This window comes from Amblyomma maculatum, chromosome 6 (assembly GCF_055883805.1).
Source record: "Amblyomma maculatum isolate TAMU_Amacu chromosome 6, ASM5588380v1, whole genome shotgun sequence".
Lineage (NCBI taxonomy): Eukaryota > Metazoa > Arthropoda > Arachnida > Ixodida > Ixodidae > Amblyomma > Amblyomma maculatum.
The window spans coordinates 130,152,300-130,175,799 of NC_139349.1; the positions used below are offsets into that span (position 1 = coordinate 130,152,300).

The following is a 23,500-nucleotide window of genomic DNA, read 5'->3' on the forward strand; positions in this document are numbered from 1 at the left end:
CCTTAAATTTAGTTTTTTTTTTTTTTCGGAAATAAGCCGATGCTAGTCTGGCTTCCCACATTCACTCCACTGGATTTTTAATGTTCTTAAGTCTTATTAATGCTACCTATAAAGCTTAGCTACTAAGTACCAAACTGCATTTTCCATTACGCATTATTACTGTACGGCTTAAATATTTTGTTAGTTTTCTGCAAAGAATACAAAGTTTCAGGGAATATTTTTCTTGCGATCCCGCATTGAAATGGGCATGAAACAGTAATCTTAACTGATCTATAGCCCCCAAAAAAAGAAAACTCTGTAAAGCAGACTTCCTACGAAATTGGTTGGTTCGCATGACATTTTTCACTGCATGACACCTTACCTGTCAAGTTTGGTGGCGGTCTCTGTTGCTTGTACGTTGTCGAACTGTAGGGCTCTGCATAAAAAATGCATGGCACAAAAAAAGTTTTCGTTCTTTCTCACGACTTTAATCCCTAAAGAAAAAAGCTGCTGGTAAAATCTACAGAAAGTTAGGGGCACAGACTTTCAACTGAATGCAGGTCTTTGTACCAGGCCCGAAATCTTAACATTGAAACTGCATGATATACAAATGCAGTTTCCTTGCCTTAGCATGAGAAATAATTTATAGACACCAATAGAGTTTTGACCTGCTTGTGTGACGCAAAAATGTCGGTCGGACCTGGTATTAAAGCAGTGCAAAGCTCGAGGCACTTGCAATTGTGGACATCAGCAAAAATATCGTTCCATGCAGTTTTATTTCAATCAAGACATTGCGAACTGATTTAATTGTGAGCAAAGTTTTTCCCTTGTGGCACCATTTACCTCAGCATGCATTCATGATGTACAGCACTGAAAAAAAAGTTGCGTTTTGCGAGCTTTCGTGTAGATTAAATATATTGCTGATAAATACTATCATTCTGCAATTTCTGAGTATTTTGTTGATGCAATATATCCATTTCTGTTACCAGTGGCTGCTTGGAGCGTGTCACATTATAGTTCATTTTTTCTTGTGCTTAATTTAATTTTCCGCTTGTTCTAAATTACTGCTAACTTGCTGTCGCTTTCAAGTGACATGTTTTGCAGTTGCTTGCATCAATCCATGTTATCGGAAACGGTTAGGACGCAGATGCAACACGACTGCTCAGATGGGTATTATCCGCCGCTACAACTCTACGGTAAATCGCTGTAAACATTCAGTGCTTTTCAGTATAACGCAAAACGAAGATTTGCAAGCTTTCAGGGTGTAAACACTCGGAGGAGGTTTACTTTTCTGTTCTTTTCCGGGAGAGGGCATATCGACGAAGTATATTGTCGAAAAAGATATTGTTCGCGCTAGCTGAGAAAACGAACGCCTCCCTGCTATCGCTATTTGCATAGACGTTTCTATAGTATCAAGATCTAGATTGCCTCCCCCCCTCCCCCTTTAGACTAAGGAAGGTAAAGCAACTGATGCACTGCTCCGTATCTCCAAACATGCGAAAAAAGTCGAGATTCCAGGATAATTAGTCAAATGAACGTCTCGAGTGTATAGGTGACGCATGCAAAATAATTTTTTAGACGTGTCAGAGTCCTTTCGTGTAGAAATGAACGAATTCATTGTATAGCTAACCCCATACGCACTCTATTAGAAGCTTGTATATCAACATCCCACGTTTAATCATATAGCCGGGACAGTTACGGCTTCGAACTGGTTCTCATTTCGTGAAGCTGGCCTCCTTCGCTGAGTTCAATTTGTAATTAGCAAGGAGGTTTATCAGAAAATGGTAAGGAAATTACCGCTTCAAGGAGTGAAACAATTTTGCCGTTGGATAGAAGTTTAAACTGAACGGCAGGCACAAGCACTCTTCTGCTGTGAGAAATTAGCAACAGAGGAGAGTTGATCTCAATAAATGACCATGCCAGTCTGCTGCAATTATAAAATACAGTTACCATTGCATAGGGTTTGTCCGTCGTCAGACGAAAAAAAAAAGTGACCAGAGAATAAGAGACTTTTCTCTAGATACTGTAAAAGTGTGGAAACATGGATTGAAATGTCATTGTCAGCTTTCTGGACTCAATGCCTCGGCTTTCTCAAGCAATGCCAGGCAAACAGGGCTTTTCACGAAGTACACACAGCACAACAATATTTTCAAGCATTTGTTGAAAAGGGTGCCAATTTACGTTTGCGGAGTTCAAAAAGTAGTGTATGTCTAAATTTGCTGCGGCAACAAGTGAGTCAATATAAAAATCAATTTGGTTTTATTTTGCGTAAGCAATGTGACTCCGGTTTTTCATTGGGCTCATGCTGAAGTCTTAGTGCGGTAAAAAAAAAAAAGAAACATTTTTGCTTTTGTTCACTGCTCATTAATTATACCTATATAATCATTTCGATATGACTTAAGCCGTAGCTCATGGATGTATGTCCCTTTTAAATGACTTGAGTTTTGTTGCTCTTGAGTGATATTCCTCCTGTGAATGGTATATGTTGCCTCAAACTGTGGGGGCGCAAAGGCTCTGTCAGGCATCTTTCCTTTACCTCTGCCCTTACAAGGCGGATGTTCGTGGAAAAATAAACAACTTCGAACTTCAGACCTTACATTTATATCACTGAAGCATGCTTAATTGCATCAGTACTTAATATCTCTAACTCTGCTATCGTCGTTTTATGTAGTTCTCAATTTCTTTTTTCTTTGTTGTTGTTGTTTAAGGGGATACATGTTTCGAGCTCTACGTTCACAACTAGAGCACTAAGCAAATGAAAAAGGCGCATGTTTTTAAGCGACGAATAGGCTTTCCTAAATACGACATCTTCACTTATTTTTAATCATTATCTGGGAGGTAACAGTTGTGATTTGTCAACGCCACAGAGTCTACGGAACCCCTGAAGCTAGACTCTTGTGATACAACACCAATTTTTATTATCCTCAGGCGATGACGCCGAATGCGGTGAAGGCAGGGGCGAAAAGCACCAGCTTGTTCATGATTGTGAAAAGAAGCCAAGGTAGGAGTTTAGCTACAGGAACCTGACATTTGAGTTGCAAACTCCCGAAGTTTTTTGTTTTAAAAAGTGATAAGTTACGAGAACCTGACTTCTGAGTTTCAAACTCACAAAAATGATTTTGTTCTAAGAAGTTAATGATGGAAAACAGCAAGAGTGCGAGAGATGACAGGCGAGACACTGACTTTAAGTTTGCGCCAGGTGGAAGTGGCATTGATAGAAAGTAATCAATATTTGACACACACTTGAAAGTTCGGGAGAAGTGCGCGTCTCAACGACGAGTTGCTTAAGGACGCAGTTTTATTTTTCGGATGCCTTAAAATAGCAGACGGCCCTCAGGCGTCTCGTAGTTTTTTTCTTGCTATTTTCATTGTCACTATCATCTAAAGTTTCACCTTTGCTTTTCTACGGCAGTCTTAACTACTCGACGCGAGCGTAGGGCAAACTTTACAAGAAATATTTTGATGCACATAGGCATATTTGTTCACTCCCTTCAATTCTTTCACGAGAGTACGCTACAATATTTAAATTTCGTCTAAAAAAAACGATGTCCCAGAAAAATGGACCGTCGGTAAGACGAATTCATACTTAGATTTTCCTGCGTGTCATATTTGCCTTTTTGACATGATTCACGCCGCCTACTGGAACAAGTAATGCACTAGCAATCCTTTACGTACAGGCACAAAAGAGCTAACAGCCATGAGAACGAAAGACGCAATTATTGAAGGATGGCCAATGTACGACGGAAATGTTTTAGCTGAAACAAACAAAAAATATTATAGCAGCCTGAAAAGCTTCGTGATTTTGATGCTAATCCTTCATTTATCCGTAAGAAAGTCCTTTTCTCGCACTTATTATGGCAACAACCTAGCTGCAATAGACTGAGAAGTGCGCAGCCAGCACGGAAAATGCAGCATGAAGGGGCGTAATTCTGGATCGTCAATGAAGTTTGATCGAAAGCTGCCATTTTGAGGAATAAGATTACTGTGTAAACGTGCTGTAGAATGAGTGGTCACAAATTGCACATCCGAATGGGCAAACAGATTTAAGTGGAAGAAGTGAAACAGAGACATTGCTCACTAATTCTTGAACGGTAAGCATCGACGACTATTCCAGACGCACAAAGTATCTGCACGTTTACACAATGGATAGGCGAACAAATACGCAGAGTAGCGCGAAAAAGTGAATGGGCCGTGCCAATAACAGAGCTGGATGCCAACGTTTCCTGACGGTGCAGCGGTTGTGATCAGATATGGATAAGTTGCACTAAAAGAATGTCTGCTTGCTTTCGCGGGCGTGCCTTTGTATACAGAAAAACAGTAATCGTAACGGTTTCGCGTGGTTTCTCCATTCCTGCGCACGAATGTATATCACGCCACATCTACCCATGCAGTATAAACCATGTATACAAATTGGTACTGTGCTGACAATATCAGACCCTGCATAGGACTAGTGTTTTGCCAACGTACTTCAATACTGGGTCGCTGGATTGTGTTGTTTCGGTTACTGTTCAGTGAAAGTGCTCCGGCATTACACACTGTTCAATGATAATAAACACATGTGTATCGCCACGCCGATTCCTAACATGAGCGTAAAGATGCTTTCGTAAGAGATTGTGATTCGTGAACATACGTCTGCTACAGGAGCCAGACTCGCTAATGATTTTTTACAGTCGACTGACTTTTAAAGACATGCAGCTGGCCATCTGGGTTGTATCTCTTGTAAAGTGCCTGTGGCGCTTCTTTTTTTGGCTACTCGTATATACCAAAAGCGACAAAGATGGCGTCTGCTATCTGACATTTTGGTGCGAGAAATGCTAGAAGGAACGAGTTTGCAATGTAGGGGAGCACTTATTTCGATGAAACCACTTTGAGCAAATTTTGAGCCCTTTCTGTTTTTTTTTTTTTTTTTTGTAAGCTGTGTGATAGTGCTTCTTCCAGTTTGGGGAAAACAAGGACGGCCGCAAACAAGGAACCATTGAAATCGATAAAGTGAGCAAAGTGTGTTACTTTAGGCTATTCATTACTCATGAGTGACCTTTAGACAGGGCCACGAAAAGAGTGGGCTGAAACACAGCGCTCTTTGTGACATGTCAAATTGATGAAGCCAGTGTGAACAAATATGCGAAACGCTCGCAGTTGCCTTAAAGGGTAGGCTCGAGAGACCATCTATAATTCGGGATGCACTTCAGGCAGTCTTTTTTCTTTTTTAGAAGTCGAACGTTCGGTCGACTCATTTAAAATATAATACGGAAAAAATTGTCTCCCAGTGTATTGCACGTGTAGGTTATTGAATGGCATGCAAAGGTCATAGTCGCTTGAGCGTTGGCGGTGCCAACAATATTAAAAAGCAGTACACCTCTGCACCTTCCTGCTGATGTTGCTCCAAGTTCCATCTCGCAAAAGCGTTGGAATCGGCAGCAGTTGCTTTAGAGACTGACTTCATGCATTTCCATCTACTGAGACGGGTGAAACGGGCTACTGTAAGCCAATCATCTGCCTTTATTGGACCGTGATGACGAGTCGGCATATTCTTGATAAGGGGTGCCATATGTACTGGTCTATTAAGGAAGCCAAACATCAGCTTTTCTCCCGAAAGAGAACTGCTGACTGCTGTACTAACGTTTCGTGTTTTCAAAGGAGCGCAGAAGAGTAAAAATAAAAGCCCTTGATCATCCCCCAGTGTTCAGTGTTTAAAGAAGAATCTGCCTCGAGACACACGCTTTTAGTGGTGTTCGACGCTTTGTAGAAATGCATGCATATGTTTGTGTCTAGACAGAATGATGAAAACGCAGCAAGTCCCGAATTTGGATATGTTAAGACCTGCAGCTTTCTCCGATTGGACAACAATAAAGAAAAGTTTCGAGTTTTGGCATTTACGGAGTTTTATTCCCCGCTTCGGAAAGTTGAGAGCGGTACGTATACCGCTATTATCTATTATTGCTTTCTGCGTTTTTTGGAGAGGGAGGGGGGGGGGGTGAGTAATGGCACTGGACAGTTAAAGGACGTTTTGACCTTTCAAGCGACTTTTCTTCTTGTGTATATATATATATATATATATACACAAGAAGAAAAGTCGCTTGTGAGCCTTCTGTGAACATTCTTTAATTTGTACATGCCATGATCTTCCTCTTTCATTTGTACATACCATCATCATCGTCCCGCGGCGCCGGCTCCGGCGCGCGCCTGGGTTTTGTCATCGGAGTAAAACGCCGGACATGGCATCCCTTGCCTTGCCGTCTCGACCTTGCCGTCTTGACCTGGGCTTCTTCCACGAGTGGTGGAGGTAGGACTTGATCCCCTTGCTGTTTTGTGCCCTGCCTTTCGCTGGAGCTACGTTCCGGTCGCTGTTTACCGCCTGCCACCATCGTTATGACTACCGAGAGTACCCACGAATCGGCAGCACCCTCTACCTCGGCTGCACCACCCCCGCCGACTGTGCCCACACGACAACGCGACCCGCCGCTGTTCGCTGCTCGTCGCGATGAAGACGTCGATGACTGGCTGGACACCTATGAACGCTGCAGTAACTACAACCGGTGGGACGATGCTCTAAAATTTCTGAATGTTTCTTTCTACCTCATTGAGGTCGCCAGAACCTGGTTTATTAACCGCGAACCCCACACCACTAACTAGACCACGTTCAAGCAGCAGTTCCGCCAATATTTTGCGGACCCAGCAGTTCGGACTGAGGTCGCAAAGAATAAGCTCGCCTCTCGCCTCCAAGGTCCCGATGAGTCGTACGCGTCTTACATAGAGGCCATACTTGCACTTTGCCGGCGTATTAGTCCCACCATGCCGGAAACTGAACGCATACACCATGTCTTGAAAGGAATTAATTCAGTTGCATATAACACCCTGATTGCCCAGAATCCTTCTACTGTTGACGCCATTATTGAACCTGCCAACGTATCGACCAGCTGCAGTCCTCCCGATTGCAGCCCGGCATTGCTACTAGCCCGACCTCTGCTGACCTAGATCTGCGGGCACTGATTCGAGCCATTATCCGGGAGGAGCTCCAAGCCCTCAAGCCTGTCTGTCAACACGGGTGCGATCATTCTTCGGTACCTTCTAATGACGCCGGTCTCTGCAACATCATTAAAGAAGAGCTGGCAACAATCGCTCGGCCTATGGTGTCCGACCCTCTTGCACCCCGCCCAGCATCGACTTACCCACATGTGTATATATATATATATATATATATATATATATATATATATATATATATATATATATATATATATATATATATATATATATATATATATATATTGTGGGACACCACTTGCACAAAACGTCTGTTCTATTCCAGAACCAGCTGGCACACAGCGCGCGACGCTCCGAGCAGCAGTCAGCGATGATGATGATAATGATGATGGATCTATACAGATGAAAGAGGCGAAAGTTCACGCGTTGCGCTCACACAAATCCCCCCGACAAAAGAGCGGCCACCCTGGTCGCTGATTACAGGGATGAGGGACGACGGGCATAGGGCTTCATGCGCGAGACGTGGACGATCTCTTCGGAGCGACGACGTCGATCTGCGACGGTGTGCGAGGGAATAACGCGATAGTTCACCGGAGACGTTTGTTGGAGTACTGTATAAGGGCCAATGTAACGATGGAGAAACTTCTCACACAGGCCAGGAATGTGGATTGGTGTCCACAGGAGAACTTCATCGCCGGGGTAAAAGGAGGGAGTTTGATGGCGTTGATCATACAGGGCTTTGCGTTCTTGTTGAGCATCTTCAGTGTTCAAACGGGCAAGTTGGCGACACTGGGCCATACGAGTGGCAAACTCTTCGCCCAGAGATTCAGACGTAGAGGGAGCAGAGAAGAAAGTAGTGTCCAGTACTGTCGATGGTTGACGGCCATAAACTAAAAAGAAAGGGCTATAACCAGTAGTGCGCTGAACAGCGGAATTGTAGGCGTAGGTGACGAAAGGTAAAACGTTGTCCCAGTTCCGGTGATCAGGAGCGATATACATGGATATCATGTCGGACAAAGTGCGATGAAACCGCTCGATGAGTCCGTTGGTCTGAGGGTGGTAGCTAGAAGAAGTCTTATGGACGGTGTTGGCTGCTCGCAGTACTTCCTCAAGGACTTGAGAAAGAAATGTCTTTCCATGGTCGCTAATTAGAATACGAGGAGCACCATGACGCAGAACTATCGCACGAAGGAAAAAATCGGCGACTTCAGAGGCGGCACCGGAGCGAAGAGGTGCGGTTTCAGCGTACCGCGTTAGATGGTCGATGGCAGTGACAACAAAACGGTTGCCGTCTGACGTCAAAGGGAGAGGACCAAATAAGTCAATAGCGACCGTGTCAAAAGGCACAGATGGGCAAGGTAGAGGTTGCAGTAGGCCAGCAGGAGGGGATGTTGAACGCTTGCGATGCTGGCAAGACGGACATGATGAAATGTATTTGGCAACGCTGGCAGAAAGCCCAGGCCAGAAGTAGCGGCTCTTGATACGGTCGTAAGTTTTAAAGTGGCCTAAATGTCCAGCAGTGGGGTCGTCGTGGTAAGCCTCCATAATTTTAAAACGAAGGGAGCGAGGGGCAACGGGTACCCAGCGTTGACCCGTAGGGTGATAAACGTCGCGGTAAAGTGTTCCATGGGGAAATCGGAACCGACGAAGCTGACGGCGCAAGCGACTGTTTGGGACAACTGATTCTCCACGGAGGCGAGCGATGATTGTGCGGCAGTAAGGGTAAGTCAGCTGCAGGGACGAGAATTCAGCATTGTTCTCGAGTGGAGCTATAGCGATGGGTGCAACATTCAGGTGGCCAGCAGAAGGCTGACTCGGATGGCAGCAGGGAGAGGAGACCGTATGTGGGGCCGCGTCAGCAGGTAGCAATGGGCAGCGGGAGAGGGCGTCAGCGTCGAGGTGTTTTCGCCCAGATTTATAAGTGATGGTGAAAGTGTATTCTTGAAAACGTAGTATCCAGCGACCCAGTCGACCCGATAAGTTCTTCAGCGATGACAGCCAACAGAGTGCGTGATGGTCTGTGAAAATGGTGAAGTGGCGGCCATACAAATAAGGTCGAAATTTTTGAACCGACCAAACAACGGCGAGGCACTCTTGCTCGGTAATAGTATAGTTACGCTCAGCTGCAGTAAGCGTACGACTGGCGTATGCGACGACTTGCTCTTCAGACACTGCGTTGCGTTGCAAAAGAACCACGCCAAAACCGTGGCCACTGGCGTCTGTGTGAAGTATGGTGGGCGCGTCAGCGTCAAAATGGCGAAGCACAGAAGTGGAAGTGAGTGCCTGCTTGAGAGCTTTGAAGGCGTCTTCACATTCAGTGGACCAGGTGTAAAACACTTGGGAAGACACGAGCTTGTGTAACGGGGCAGCAATTGTTGCAAAGTTCCGAATAAAACGGCGGAAGTAGGAGGCTAAGCCAAGGAAGCTGCGAAGATCTTTCTGACGTTGGGGCCGAGGAAAATTAACGACAGCTGTAATTTTTTCGGGATCAGGCTGGATTCCTGCCTTACTGACGACATGGCCGAGTACTTTGATGGTCTTACTGGCAAAGTGGCACTTCTTGGTGTTCAGCTGAAGCCCCGCCTGGGCAAGGGACGTGAGGACTTCAGTTAGACGCTCTAAGTGCTGAGCGAAGTTTGACGACAAGACAATGATGTCGTCGAGATAACATAGGCATGTTTTCCATTTCATGCCGCGAAGCACGGTATCAATCATGCGCTCAAAGGTGGCCGGCCCATTGCAGAGTCCGAAAGGCATCACGTTAAATTCGTAGAGACCGTCGTGGGTAGAAAAGGCAGTCGTGTCCTTGTCTGCATCATGCATAGGAATTTGCCAGTATCCCGAGCGGAGGTCGAGACTGGAGAAATACTCAGCGCCTTGGAGACAGCCTAATGCGTCATCAATACGAGGCAAAGGGTAAACATCCTTGCGCATGATCTTTTTAAGTGCCTGGTAATCCACGCAGAAGCGGACTGAACCATCTTTTTTGCAAACGAGGACCACAGGTGAGGACCAAGAGCTCGTGGATGGTCGGATGACATTTCGAGCAAGCATGTCAGCAACATGCTCCTCAATGACTTTGCGTTCTGCTGCTGAAACGCGATACGGCCGTCGTCGAACAATAGCAGAGCCGTCCGTCTCTATGCGATGAGAGGTGACGGAGGTCTTCCCCAACGCTGAGGCACACAGATCAAAAGACTCTCAGTGCCGCAGGAGGACGTCTAGCAGAGCTGTGGACTGCTCGGATGTAAGGTCAGGGCTGATGGCGGCTGCGTGCGCAGAGGATGTCGGAAATGGAGGCTTGGCAGGAGGCGGTGGTGCGCTGGAAAGTGTGTTGAGGGGAACCGGAGCGCAGTCAAAAATAAACCCAACTGTGGCTCCTCTGGGCAGTAAGAACGGCTGGAGAGTTGTATTAAGGGCCTCAACGACCGCGCAACCGCGGATGAAAGAGGTGAGGCACGAGGCAAGAGCTAGGCCGTCGGAGGTCCACCGAGGAGCGGGCATAACGAAGGCTTCGCCATCGAGAGGGTAGTCCAATGCCACGATGATCAGCTGCTCGCATCCTGGCGGCAAAACGAAATCAACTGCTGGGAACACGTGTGGTGGTGAACAATCAGAAGTCGGTAATATATCGGGGTCCGCAAGATGAATAAGGCGCTCACTGCAAGAGATGATGGCGGACGCCGACGATAAGAAATCCCACCCCAAGATCATGAGATGAACGCACGTGGGGAGCACAATAAATTCGATATGATGCCGCTGGTTATCGATGAGGACACGTGCTGTGCATTGGCCGGTGGGTTTCATAAGAGTTCCATTAGCTCCACGAAGTGGCGGACCGATGTATGGCGTTATAACTTTGCGCAGATGAGAACACAGAGAGAAATGCATGACGGAATAAGCGGCGCCGGTGTCGATAAGGGCCTCAACGTACAATCCTTCAACAATCACTACTAACATATTCGACGGTCGCCCAGGAGGAATTGTAGATTTCGAACTCGAAGCAGCTTTCCCTCCAAAAACTGCTTCGGTTAGTTTTCCGTTATAGGTTGGAAGGGTTGCGAGGCAGGACGAAGCGGTGACGTGCGGCGAAAAGGCGAAGGGGATCGGCGTTGGGAAGGACGCGAGGGCCGTGAAATATTGGTGGGATTCGGAGGAGAGGAAGAACGCCGGTAAAAGTCTGAGTAGGGTAGTGCAGAATCATCAGGTTGGCGCACGCGGGCACGTTCAAAGGGAGCATAACCCCGTTGCTCGTCTTGTTGGCGGCGGCGACAGACACGGGCAATGTGGCCACGTATCCACAATAGTAGCACACAGGGCGGGAGGGGCGCCAGGCTGTAACAGGACGGTGCACTGTAGGATATGGTGCCATGGCAGCGACGTGACCACACACGGGTGCCGAACAAGTCGGGGAAGGCGGAGTGGGTTGGCGTGAAGTAATCTCGGCATAGGTTGGCAAGGAATATTGGGGGGCGTTGGGAGGCGGCGAGGGAGGTCGGGAGGCAATGGGAGGTGGGGCGGGTGCCACAGTGAAGTTGAAATTCGTCAGTTCATCTTTGATGATGCTGCGCAAATTCACCGTTGCCGGCGGAAGAGTTGGAGGTACTGCAGTGGGGTTGGTGAGGCCGTAGAGCTCCTCTCGGATCATGGTGCGGATTAGGGACCGCAAATTTCCATCTATGAGAGAGCCACCATCACTGGGGTCTTGCACGAGGCGGCAGGACTGTAGCTGGTCCAGACGTTGACATGTGGATGTGATGTCAGATACGGACGACGAGTTTTTAAACACGAAGGCATTGATAGCAGCAGTGCTGATGCCCTAAATTAAGTGGCGAACACGCTCAGATTCAGGCATAGCAGCGTCGACACGGCGACAAAGGGCCAGAACGTCCTCGATACACGACGTATAGGACTCGCCGGGCTGCTGGAGACGAGCTTCAAGTTTTTTCTTTGCCTGTTCTGAGCGACCAGCCGGAGTGCCGAAAATTTTCTTTAGCTGGTCCGTGAATGTAGGCCAGTCAGCGATGTCATCTTCGTGATTGAGGAACCAGGTTTTGGCGACGTCAGCCAAGTAGAAGACGACGTTTAGCAGTTTATGAGCGTCATCCCAGCGGTTAAATGCACTGACCCTGTTGTAGTTGTCGAGCCAGTCGTTGACATCTTCACCGCGAAGGCCAGCAAAGATTTGGGGATCGCGCTGGCGGCTGGTGACAGTCCAGGAAGGGGCAGCCGCAGTAGGAGGAGGAGACGCCGGGGGTGAGCGAGCACCGTTGCCCTCATCCATAGCACAGGGCCGTTGACGCAAGCGAAGGCCTGAACGGAGCTCCAGGGAGAACGGTAGGTGGGTCTAAAGCGAGAGGTGGGGAATACGAATCGCACCTCCGCCACTTGTGGGACAGCACTTGCACAAAACGTCTGTTCTACTCCAGAACCAGCTGGCACACAGCGCGCGACGCTCCGAGCAGCAGTCAGCGATGATGATGATAATGATGATGGATCTATACAGATGAAAGAGGCGAAAGTTCACGCGTTGCGCTCACAATATATATATATATATATATATATATATATATATATATATATATATATATATATATATATATATATATATATATATATATATATATATATATATAGGAGTGAGTTGACAGACTACGGATGTACACCAAACGTTGGGGATTTTTTTTTTAATGTTTTGTTGCTGGTATTGACAGGAATTAGTCTTATGGTGATTATAGTAATAAAGAATATTAAATGAAAAGCGGAAGGAAAAACAATGCGCCGATGGTGGGAGTTGAACTCATCACCTCCGAATATCGCATCCAGTGCTCTTCCAACTGAGCTACATATATATATATATATATATATATATATATATATATATATATATATATATATATATATATATATATATATATATATATATATATATTAGTAGTTTTCGTCACCGCTAATCCATTACAAAATTATCCGCTGCCACTGCTGGGAGCAGGTGTGTGCCGTGCGCGAAGTATTACGGACTCCAAACTATAAATGTCTGTTTTGTCACGCTTTTCTTTTGCGATCGCACTTTTTTCTGTCGCTGCAAAATCTATGTAGTATTCTAGCCATCATGATAAAAAAATCTGCTCTATTGGAGCAATAATGGCATATAAGCTTTGAGTCGACAAAACCTTTGTCTTCTGTATGTCCCTTTTTTCTTACCTACACGAGAGAAGAGATAGCTATAACTTCACAATCTTCCTTCTTGTGCTGCGAAAACAAAGAGGCGCATTCTGTTGGATGATAGTGATAGCCGCAACGCTATGAGCACGCTTCAATTATGAAGTCACGTGCTGATGATCATGCCCGAACATTGTTTCCAAAAATAGGCTGAACTTCAACCTATTTTTTATCGAAGAATATAGTGGTCTTCCCTCGGAGGGCAGACTTCACCATAATCTTCGAAAGGTGCCAACAATCAGAGATAGTAAACCGGTGTTTACCTAGAGTTTAGCGCTATAGCAAGAAGCACAAACAAAGAGCAAAATTACAGTAAAATATTTTGGGATAACGAGAACCACATTGCACAAATTCAGCGAGTGAATTTGCACTATATCCGCACCTGTTTACATGCAGTAAAACGTAAAGTTTTAAGATTTAAGCCTGTGTAGTCAGCTGGCTATGTATTAGGAAAAACGAAGCTTACTGCTACTCTACAGTGGTAACCCGGCTATGTACGAATAAATAAACTGAGTTACCAGCACCTAAAATCAATTCAGATATTTTCTTTCAAACATAGTTGAAATAAATATTTCAGCAGTATACAATACTGAAAGGGTCACCTTGAAATGCTCTCAACTAAGGTGGCCATAATTGAGCCGTTACTCTGCCTAAAGATTCACACATACCGGCCTCAAATCCCATCTTTTAAAAACTCATTAACGAAACCAGCCTTTTCCGCCTCCTTCTAGTAAAAGAGAAGAGCGTAATCGAGCAAAAAGGAAATGCCGAATCTAGGTGCTCCCGGAAAAAGAAGCACTTCTCCGTAAATTGCTTCATCCCTGGCAGCTGCTTCTGTTTCAGCAAATCTCGTAATCGCTACGATCGCAGTGAATTAGTTTGGTGGAAAAGCGCAGTCCGAGAACATCTTGCTGAAGCCTTTGCCTGTCTTGAGTCGGCGCGGAGTTCCTTCATTTCAAATAGGCAGTGGTCAAGCGTTGGTAACTGCTATTATTGTTTCCCATAAAATTGTAGTGTGTGACTGGGTACTCCGCTCTTCTATCCATTCTCACATCACATGAAGATAGGTTCATCGAAAAATGCACTCAGCATTGAACGCAGCCACAAGGTGGAGCCCAGCATTGCTTACTTGTCCAAGTCACCGTTCCTTTAACCTCGTAGTCTGTTGTATGAATGCCATGGATGCGACTGAACTGACCACGAACGACGTCCTCGATCCTCGTCTGTATTTTTGCAGACGACTTCAAGACAAGCACGTCTCGGAGAAAAAAGTAGGTTCTCTCATCGGGTGCCGAAACGAGGGTGATGAATTCATTTCGAGTCAAATTTCCTGGTGGGATGTCTGCGCACGTTGTGACCCCTCCTGGAAAGCGGTGAACATGCACATAAAGTGTTAGTTTTATGGTGTTCGAACTTCACTGTCTAGTAGGGCAAAACTTCGTTTGCCATTCAGAAAGGCATCGCGATTATATCGCATGGCTTAAATTAGTAAGCTTTATCCTTTCTTTCTAAAATGAGCAAATACACGTGAAACTTCTTCTGTCATAACCTCATGAGATTCCACGAAAGTTCGAGATTTACAGAAAACATGTTGACCAGGCTGTTTGAGCCCTGGAAATCAACTGCAGCAGCACCAGCCAGACTACATCTTCCGCAGGGCTAATGCCTCCCCTATATCCCTGAAAAAAGCAGAAAGTTGGTCATGTTGGTTGACATTCATGGCTGAAAAAAAAAATGCGATCTCCGTCGTTGTTTCCAGTTCGTGTTTTTTTTTCAGCCCTAAATTCCTGCCATTATTCCTGTCCCGTGCCAGCAGCCGCAGAGAATCCCCGCCAAGCACCTAATCTCATCCGCCCACCTAACTTTCCATCCCTCTCTGCTGCGCTTGCCTTCCACAGGGATTCAGTCAGTTGTCCTCAGCGACCATCGGTTATTCTGACCTTGCATTCCATTCCATGGATATACATGCATCCGATAATATTTCTTTAGCACTGGCGTCATCAAGCTGCTGACTATACTTTATCCGAGAAAATAACAAATTTCCGCTCCCCATCTTATGAGTACTTCGTTCTCTCCCCGCTAGGATGGATGGCGACACTTCTACAAAAACGAAAACAGTAACAAATACAGGAGTGCACTTAAGACTCTTTACGCGCCGAAATGCGAAAACATTGCCAGTTCCGGGCCTAATTTCGTTATGAGCCCATTCTGCGTGTCTTCGGTTTTCCGACATGCACAAGTTTACTATTAGTTTACTTTACTTACTTTACTTTTTTTAATCAGTGCCTATTTTTTCTTATTTTTGATTTACCAATACAATATTTCATTTTAATTTTTGTCTTCTTTTGTAGTGAGGGCAACATTGCCCACAGTCTCGCCATTTCGCCGTGCCTGTCCGTGTCTATCCGTTTCTGTCCAAAGAGCGAAGAAAAATAAGAGGAAGAGGGAGAAGAGGAAGAAGAAAGAGAAAGAAGTCGTGGAAGGTGGTAGCTGGCAGCTGACATAGCCGAGCACTAACTAGACGTAGGGCCTCCTGACATTATGTTTGGCAGGAGCTGCCACCTCGGTTCTCTTTTTTCATATAATGATTTATTGGCAACAAATATACAAGATAATAACCAGCCCGTTTAAGCGTATATGCTTGTGAACGGAGTTGGACATTATAGCGTCATTGCATACGTGCCGAGCTATGCACACACACACACACACACACACACACACACACACACACACACACAAAAACAGTATTCAAAAACAGCATTGATACGAAAATACATAAAATGAAAAGAGCAAAAAAAAAATGACAAAGCATTTACAACACAAATCAATGAAATTTAAGTGTAAAAAATCTGCTGTACAGTATTCCTTACTGATAATGTATCCAGAATGCAATAGCACAGGCGAACCGTAAACGCTCAGTCGTATGGCACAAATGACCGAATGGACTGTTTAATTTTTCGAACAGAGGTGAGTGATGTATTGATTTTAAATTTATTGGAGATAAAAGGTACATAAAAACCCCGAATTTTTTTCCCGTAATTTGTGTAAACACGCGGAAATATGTATTTTTATGTATGGCGCAAACATCGCGTTTTTCTATTCTTACATTTGAAAGTTTCAGAAAAGTAGTGCTTAAAGAAAATGTGATATGGAAACTGTTTCTCTATGGACAATATGTCGAAACGAAGCATGCTCAGTAATACACTTTCATTATGGAAATTAGTACCATAGGACTGACTAGAGGCAATTCTTCTTAAAATACTGTTTAGAATATTTAATTTGTAAGTGGAGGCGGACCCATATATCAAGTGAGGCCATATCTGAGTACCGACTCACCTAAGCTCTTGTAGACTATTTTTCTTATACGTGAATGAATCACACAGCGATCTCAGGGAGAATAGTTATGCACGCACCATTCTTAAACGCTTGGCTTTTTCCGCGATATGAATATTTCATGATAGTGTACGATCGAACTTCATGCCTAACTATTGTATGCTGGTAATGAGCGGAATGAGGACACACGAACAATTTCCAGACCAATTGTAATGCAAGAAAATTGGATTCTAGTTTGAAATGATTTCATGTGGTTTGTGGAAACATATATGGGAGAGTGATATCACAATCAGCCTGCCAAAACCGGATTGCATTCACGTTATTCCTAGGCCACGCAGGCACGTTCATACGGCTCGGTTAAAGCGGGGCCTTAAATGTTGGCTGGCAGCTTACGCTATCGCGTCATCGCGAAGGTGGGCTTGAAAACACGGAGAAAGAGGTGCCGAAGTGGAGGGCTTCGGACCACCGCGCGATAGAGGCTTTAGATTCATCGCACTATATTGATAAAAAGTGCCTCCTATGGCATAAATAAAGCTGAAACCATAGGGTAAACGAGTACGTGCAAAAGCCACGTCTTTACTTTCAAGACGAACCTAAGCGTAGCCATGCGGAAAGCTCTCGCGTAAATCCAGGTTTAACCATAAGATAAACCACAGCTAATTTTCGTGCTAGGTTTTGTGATCTTGATGTTCATTTTCATTCTTTGTTTCTCTCTTTTTTTTTTTCAATTTGCTTAACCACTTTGATTTTATTCCTAGTCTTATGTTTTATTCGTTTCCATGAACGTCGTCCAGCTGCTTACGCTACAGAAGGAGACGTACGAACACGTTCGCGTGAACCCATTTAGAGTAATGTTTAACGCGCTCGGCTGAGGCGCGGCAAAATGGTCGTTATACTTTTGGCATTGGCACAGGTTTTTTTTTTTTCTGATGATTGACAGCAGAACTAGGAAACAATGTCCACACATCCTGTCCACAACTCGTGGTGACTCGCTCTGATAACGCCGCTCATGACGCAAGAAATGCGCTCGCATCAAAATTCGTGGTGAAGTAATTGTCTTCGTCATTGCTAAAGATACAGGGGGCAACGATTTATGAAGTGAGGAGCGCTTCAAAAGAATACGAGTAACAGAAGTTGTTTAATGCAAACACCAAATTCTAATAATGGTAATATGAAATGTGTTTATGCTATAAAAAGCCAGTAAAACAAAAAAAAAACAATGTTTATCATATTAGAAAAAAAAGTTCATTTTTTGTGGCGTAAGGGTAGCGCTCAAGGCTCGTGACCAAAGGGTTAGCGGTTCGCTTCGATAACATCATGACCAATTTTTAAGCAGTGCAATTACGTATAATATCAGGCCTAGATCACAATATCTCTTGACCCAATTAAGATTCTCCTGTCTCAATGGCGACAAAAACCGCGGCCTTCCGATCAGGCTGTGCGACAACCGCTTAAAAAGGTATGTTTAAATCGAGTGCATGCGAAATCTTCTGTGGCTTTCTTGAACTCGCTAGATATATAGACTCTATTAAGTTTGTTTCCACCGGTGCCGCACCCTGGATCATCACCTGAGTGTTCTTCTGGCATCGCGTCAGGCCTACCTCTGCAGACTGTGCCAGCTCTGCAATCACCACCCATCATCCCAACCTGTGTATCATGCGGTCACCTGTCATCACCAGGTACTTCAGGACTCTCACCCTCTGATGCTCATCTACAACACGCATCTGGTCCTTCCACCGCAAGCTGGGATCGGCTGATGCCTACAGGTCAGGATGATTTTCCTGATAGCTCAGATACTTCGTCTGCCATTACCTGTATAGATGCTGCGGCGAAGTCTGCTCAAGAGCCAGACAAATTTATTCAAGTGCCATCGAAGCGTCGCCGCAGCTCGAGGCGGTCGAATTTCAGCGTCGACGCAACTAACGCTTCCAAAGCGCCCGTCGCCCAACACTTCTTTCCTAGATGAATTGTTCACTATGGAAGAACTTCAAGCTGCGCTAGCAGTTACCAACAAAAGATCTTGCCCAGGGCCTGACCATGTTAGCTACACTTCGTTGTCGCGTCTTGGAAGAAAAGCCAAAACTCAGCTGCTTACCATCTATAACAACTCTTGGATAGCTGGCAGCCTTGTAGAGAGCTGGAAGACTGCGCGCGTAATACCCGTTCTTAAACCTGGTAAACCATCAATTGATCTAAACGCTTATCGTCCTATTGCATTGCTAAGCTGTGTTGGGAAATTGATGGAAAAAATGGTTCATTCACGCCTTACCTGGGACTTGACGAATAGGGGAATTTACCCTCCATCAATGTCTGGCTTCCGAAAAGGCCGAAGCAGTATTGATAATGTTATTGCTCTTGCCAACTGTGTCAGGTGCAGCAAAGCTGAGCGGTCTCTAATTATTGCCGTTTTTCTTGACGTTAAAGGAGCATTTGATAATGTCACGCACGAGGCGATTCATTCAGCCTTGCGTTCAATTGGCATTGCTGGACGAATGTATAACTGGCTTTCTGATTATCTACGTGATATGACCATTTACATGTCAACGGATCAAGGTGACACGTCCTTACATCATGTGTCTCGTGGCGTTCCTCAGGGAGGGATTTTAAGTCCAACCCTCTTCAATATATCTCTTCTTGGTTTGGACAGATCCTTGCCACCTACTGTTCAAATCTCCCTCTACGCAGATGACATCTGCATATGGTGCTCCGGAAGAAACAGGCGCATTGTGCATGCTCGGCTACAAAAAGCAATAGTTGGCATTGCATTATTTTTAAACAAGCGAGGTCTTGTTATATCTCCAGAAAAGTGCGCAGCAATTTCATTTTCACGACGTGATCTCTCCCGTTATGTACTGAAAGTTGCTGGCACTCCTATACCGTATGTCAACCATCAAAAATTTCTAGGCGTGACCTTTGATAGGTCTCTTTCATGGTCACCACACGTTCAACAACTTAAGACCAAACTCTCTTCATACGTATCTATATTCCGTATGCTGTCAACGACCAGAAGAGGCTGCTCTACCGATTCCTTATTGCGGCTTTATGGAGCACTTTGTGAAGGTCTTCTGCGTTATAGCCTCCCTGTTCTTCAAGGCCTCTCGCAGTCAAGCATTAAACTACTTGAAGCCATGCAGGCCAAAGCTTTGAGAGTGTGCCTTGGTCTTCCAAAAAACACTTCCACAGTGGGCACTCTGGCGGAGAGCAGACGTCTATCTGTAACCGTGCTGATACCGCAGGAGCTGCTTCGCGCCCAGCTGCGCTTTGCACGTGAATCTACCCACCCGTTTTCAGAGCAAAGCATGACATCACTCTCCAATCTATTGCCTGCGCAATATCAACGCGCAGTACCGTCATCTTTCCCACCATGGAGGTTTGCTTCATGGCAAATTTCGACAACTATACCTGGCATCAAAAGAAAAGCCCACACCCCAGGACCCGCACTTAAATACTTCGCCCTTGAGCACATCTGTGCACGCTACAGTCATCATTGCCACATCTATACTGATGGCTCTGTCACAGCTATTTCTTCATCCATCGGCGTGTGGATACCATCAATGCACACCACAATCTCGGCAACACTCAGTCATCGCACTTCAGCTGTGGCTACTGAGTTAACAGCTCTGAGAGAAGCAATTATATATATTCTACAACAACGCCCTGCAGCATGGGTTATCTTCAGCGACTGTCGCGCTGCACTACAATTGCTTAAATCATCAAGAATTCAGGAAGAGCTCGTCATTGACATAAATAAGCTACACACAGAGGCCTATGACCTGAGTCACAGCATTGTGCTACAGTGGTTACCTGCTCACTGCGGCATCGCGGGTAACGACCTCGCAGACGCCGCTGCAAAAGAATTAAAAGATTCCACAAGGACAATTTCAATACCATTCTCACGAAGAGATGCAGCAAGACTTGTAGCAACTGAATCATGGCGATTGAAACGCTCTCTGTGGTGTGACCCGAACCATCAATATCGACCTCTACACCGAATAGACCCCACTTGCGTCTTTCGAATTCCTCACAATTTGAACAGGTGGCATCAAAACTGTCTCCACAGAATCCGCTTAAATGTGTCATACACAAACTACTTCCTACATAAAATAGGCATAGCGAGCAGGCCTCTGTGCTCTACATGTGATGTGTGTGAAAATTTTGAACATTTGGTAACCTCCTGTCAACGATTTACTGCACATCGCAGGACACTGCGCAATAATTTAAGCTTACCTAAAGAAACAACCTTGCGCCTTGAGCATGTCTTAGGTCCTTGATACGACGGATCGTCTGCTGCGCGAGCTACCAAGGCCTTACTAACTTTTCTGAAGGACACAGGGTTGATTAATACCCTTTAAAACTCATCTGTGTGTGATTATGTGCGTGTGAAAGTTAACTTTTCTTAAGGACACAGGGTTGATCAATACCCTTTAAAACTCATCTGTGTGTGCTTATGTGCGTGTGAAAGTGTGCGACAACGATTTTCTTTTTTTTTCTCATTTATTTCCCCTTCCTCTCCCACACTCTGTCACCCTCATCCCTCAACCCTCATCAGGAGTAGCATGCTGGCTTACCACCAGGCAGACATCTCCTGTTGCCATTAAAATATCTCTCTCTCTCTCTCTCTCTCTCTCTATTAAGTTATACAATCTTGCGTGAGATGATCTAATGATGACGAAAACTAAATTCCTAAATGTTTTTTAACTCCCATAAAGAACAGGTTTTCAAACATGCTAGCAATCCAAGTACGCTTGTAAGTATGAGATAATTCAAAAACCGCACATGCGTTATTTTTAATCACTATCGTTTTAACAACAAATATAACACAATTTTTAGGGCTTGCACCCTTTTTGAATTCTCGTGTAATTTTAAAACGCGGCTTTTACATTTGGAACGAAACGGCGCTAATTAGTAAACGGCTTCGCATAATGCGACGATACTGGGTATACCCCAGAAATGTAAGAGAATAACACACGCATCGCAATTTGCGCATATCTTAACAAGAATTCTTCAAGAGCTAAGTGCCTTTTTATAGCTGCACTCACTCTGCGCTCTTTGCTTCAGTGACAGCGTGGTCACGGAAGAGGTTTCAATAAAATTACTAGTGAAAGTCTTGGTAATGCTCTTCGAATAAAAATCAAATACCCGATAGGTATTAGTTTTTTATAAGAGCTGATGCTGCAGATCACGTAAATTGACCATCGGCCTACTTATGTTTTTAACTATATTTAAGGAAGCATAGCATGTTAGGAGTGATTGATGGGAGTCTTACCATGGCTACGTACAAGGTAGTTGCGTTTATTTGTGAAGTCCAGAATCCAGGTTATAACGTCTTCTTTCTTTGTGGCCCTAAAGGACAACTTTTTCAGGTAGCTGTCGTATACTTCTTCAAAGAATGTGACTTCGGAGTCTCTTCGTATGCCATTTACAACAAATTCGCTCCTCTTGAACTCTCCCGACGCGATATATGATCCACTGTAGAAAGGAGCACCTATTAAAATAAGGAAAGTGTTAAGCTGTATATCCTAAAACGAACATTATATAAAAGAGTGCTTTTGCTTACACATAAGATGTGCACATAAAATGAAGGTTATGTTTAAAATAACCACTACAAGTAATTCATGATAAAGAAAGAATACGTAAACAGAATTCTTTTTTTCTCTGTTATCGAGAGAAGATATCAGTTCATAAAAATATATATTCCGGCCAATGAGAATTTTGCGAGTGTGAAAAGCTGTCAAGTTTCAGCAGCTATCGTCTTTGGGCTGTACAATGCATAAAGAAGCATTTTCGCACATTGCAACTACGATTCGCGATGTGCTTTGCTGCGACATGCGATCAAAAAATTACACAGGCATAGAGCGACATGCGATCAAAAAATTACACAGGCATGGAGCGAATTTCGGCGTGTAGAGCAAAAATAGCAACGTTAGAAAATGGTTCATTTACCTTGCACGTCCATATGCGTAGCACACACGACAATGAGAAAGAGGTGACGAAGATTCGCCATTAGTAATTGCACCAGCGCCGCCACCTCAAGGTAATAAAAGCGTCAATGATAGTTCGCCGAAGCGTTACTAAATCTAGGTTCGATAGTTGAAATACTAAGCGACACTAGAGCGTCCATAGGAGGCGTTGACGACAGTACCTTTACATGACAATGATACTTATAGGTTCCGCAATATCGCGACAAGAATGCTTATCTTTGCTCTGACGATGGAGCGATTGTTTTGCTGAGCTGGCTGATCTCTGCGGTTCTAAGGGAGATTACAATAGCTGCTAGGACAGCGAAGATTGCGCCGTGAAATAATATTCTCTCTTCCTTCGATGGTCCTTTTACTAGACGTGCATTTTAGCGTTTTCACCTTCGACTGGGCTGAAATGTGCTCGTAAATACTAAAGAAAAGAGTAGAACTTAATTTTGCCGCCATCGTCGGTCCAAATGCTCACGCGTTGACTTGCTAGAACGGCAGTGAGTCCGCATTTTCAACTTATGTTACAAAAAGAAACTGATTTGCTTCAGCAGCTATGTTGCATGACAATATATTTATCTTTTTTATGTAAAAAAGAGCTTACATATCTGCAGCGTCGAAATTTTACTTCACTACCTAATCTCTTTCTGTGCTCCAGCACCTGAAAAGGCCTAAAACTATGCGATTTCTATCTATATATCTTGCGTCAGTCGAATGACTTGACCTTTGGCGGCATTGAATAAAAGAAAAATTGGCTGGGGTTTAACTTTAGTTATACCCGGTAGGTTGCGTAAGCAAAGCCGACGTAGCTTCTCTTTCTGTTCCTCCTCCTCCTTCTTCTTCCTCTTCTTCTTATTCTTCTGCTTCTGCGGCGCAGCGTGGCTGCCGACCAGATTTACCCGACGGCTTGAAGAGAGGCCCCATCTGAAGTCGCTCTAAAGGTCAAACGTGGCTACCGGCCGGGTTTACGCGACGGGCTGAAACCTGGAGTAGTATCGCTTACGCAATAAAACTGA

At 44.8% G+C, this 23,500-nt stretch overlaps 1 protein-coding gene across 1 annotated transcript in view; it reads right to left on the reverse strand.

Moving 5' to 3' along the window:
• Positions 1-22,634, reverse strand: part of LOC146186738 (uncharacterized) — a 139,714-nt gene extending 117,080 nt beyond the window's left edge. The window contains exons 1-4 of the mRNA XM_084607380.1: positions 22,462-22,634; positions 21,785-22,003; positions 14,315-14,548; positions 362-415 (exon numbers count right to left, since the gene is read on the reverse strand). Of these exons, the coding sequence (XP_084463506.1) occupies positions 362-415; positions 14,315-14,548; positions 21,785-22,003; positions 22,462-22,522 (568 nt within the window). The 5' untranslated portion in view covers positions 22,523-22,634. The remainder of the gene's footprint in view (positions 1-361; positions 416-14,314; positions 14,549-21,784; positions 22,004-22,461) is intronic.
• Between the last annotated feature and the right edge of the window lie 866 nt (positions 22,635-23,500).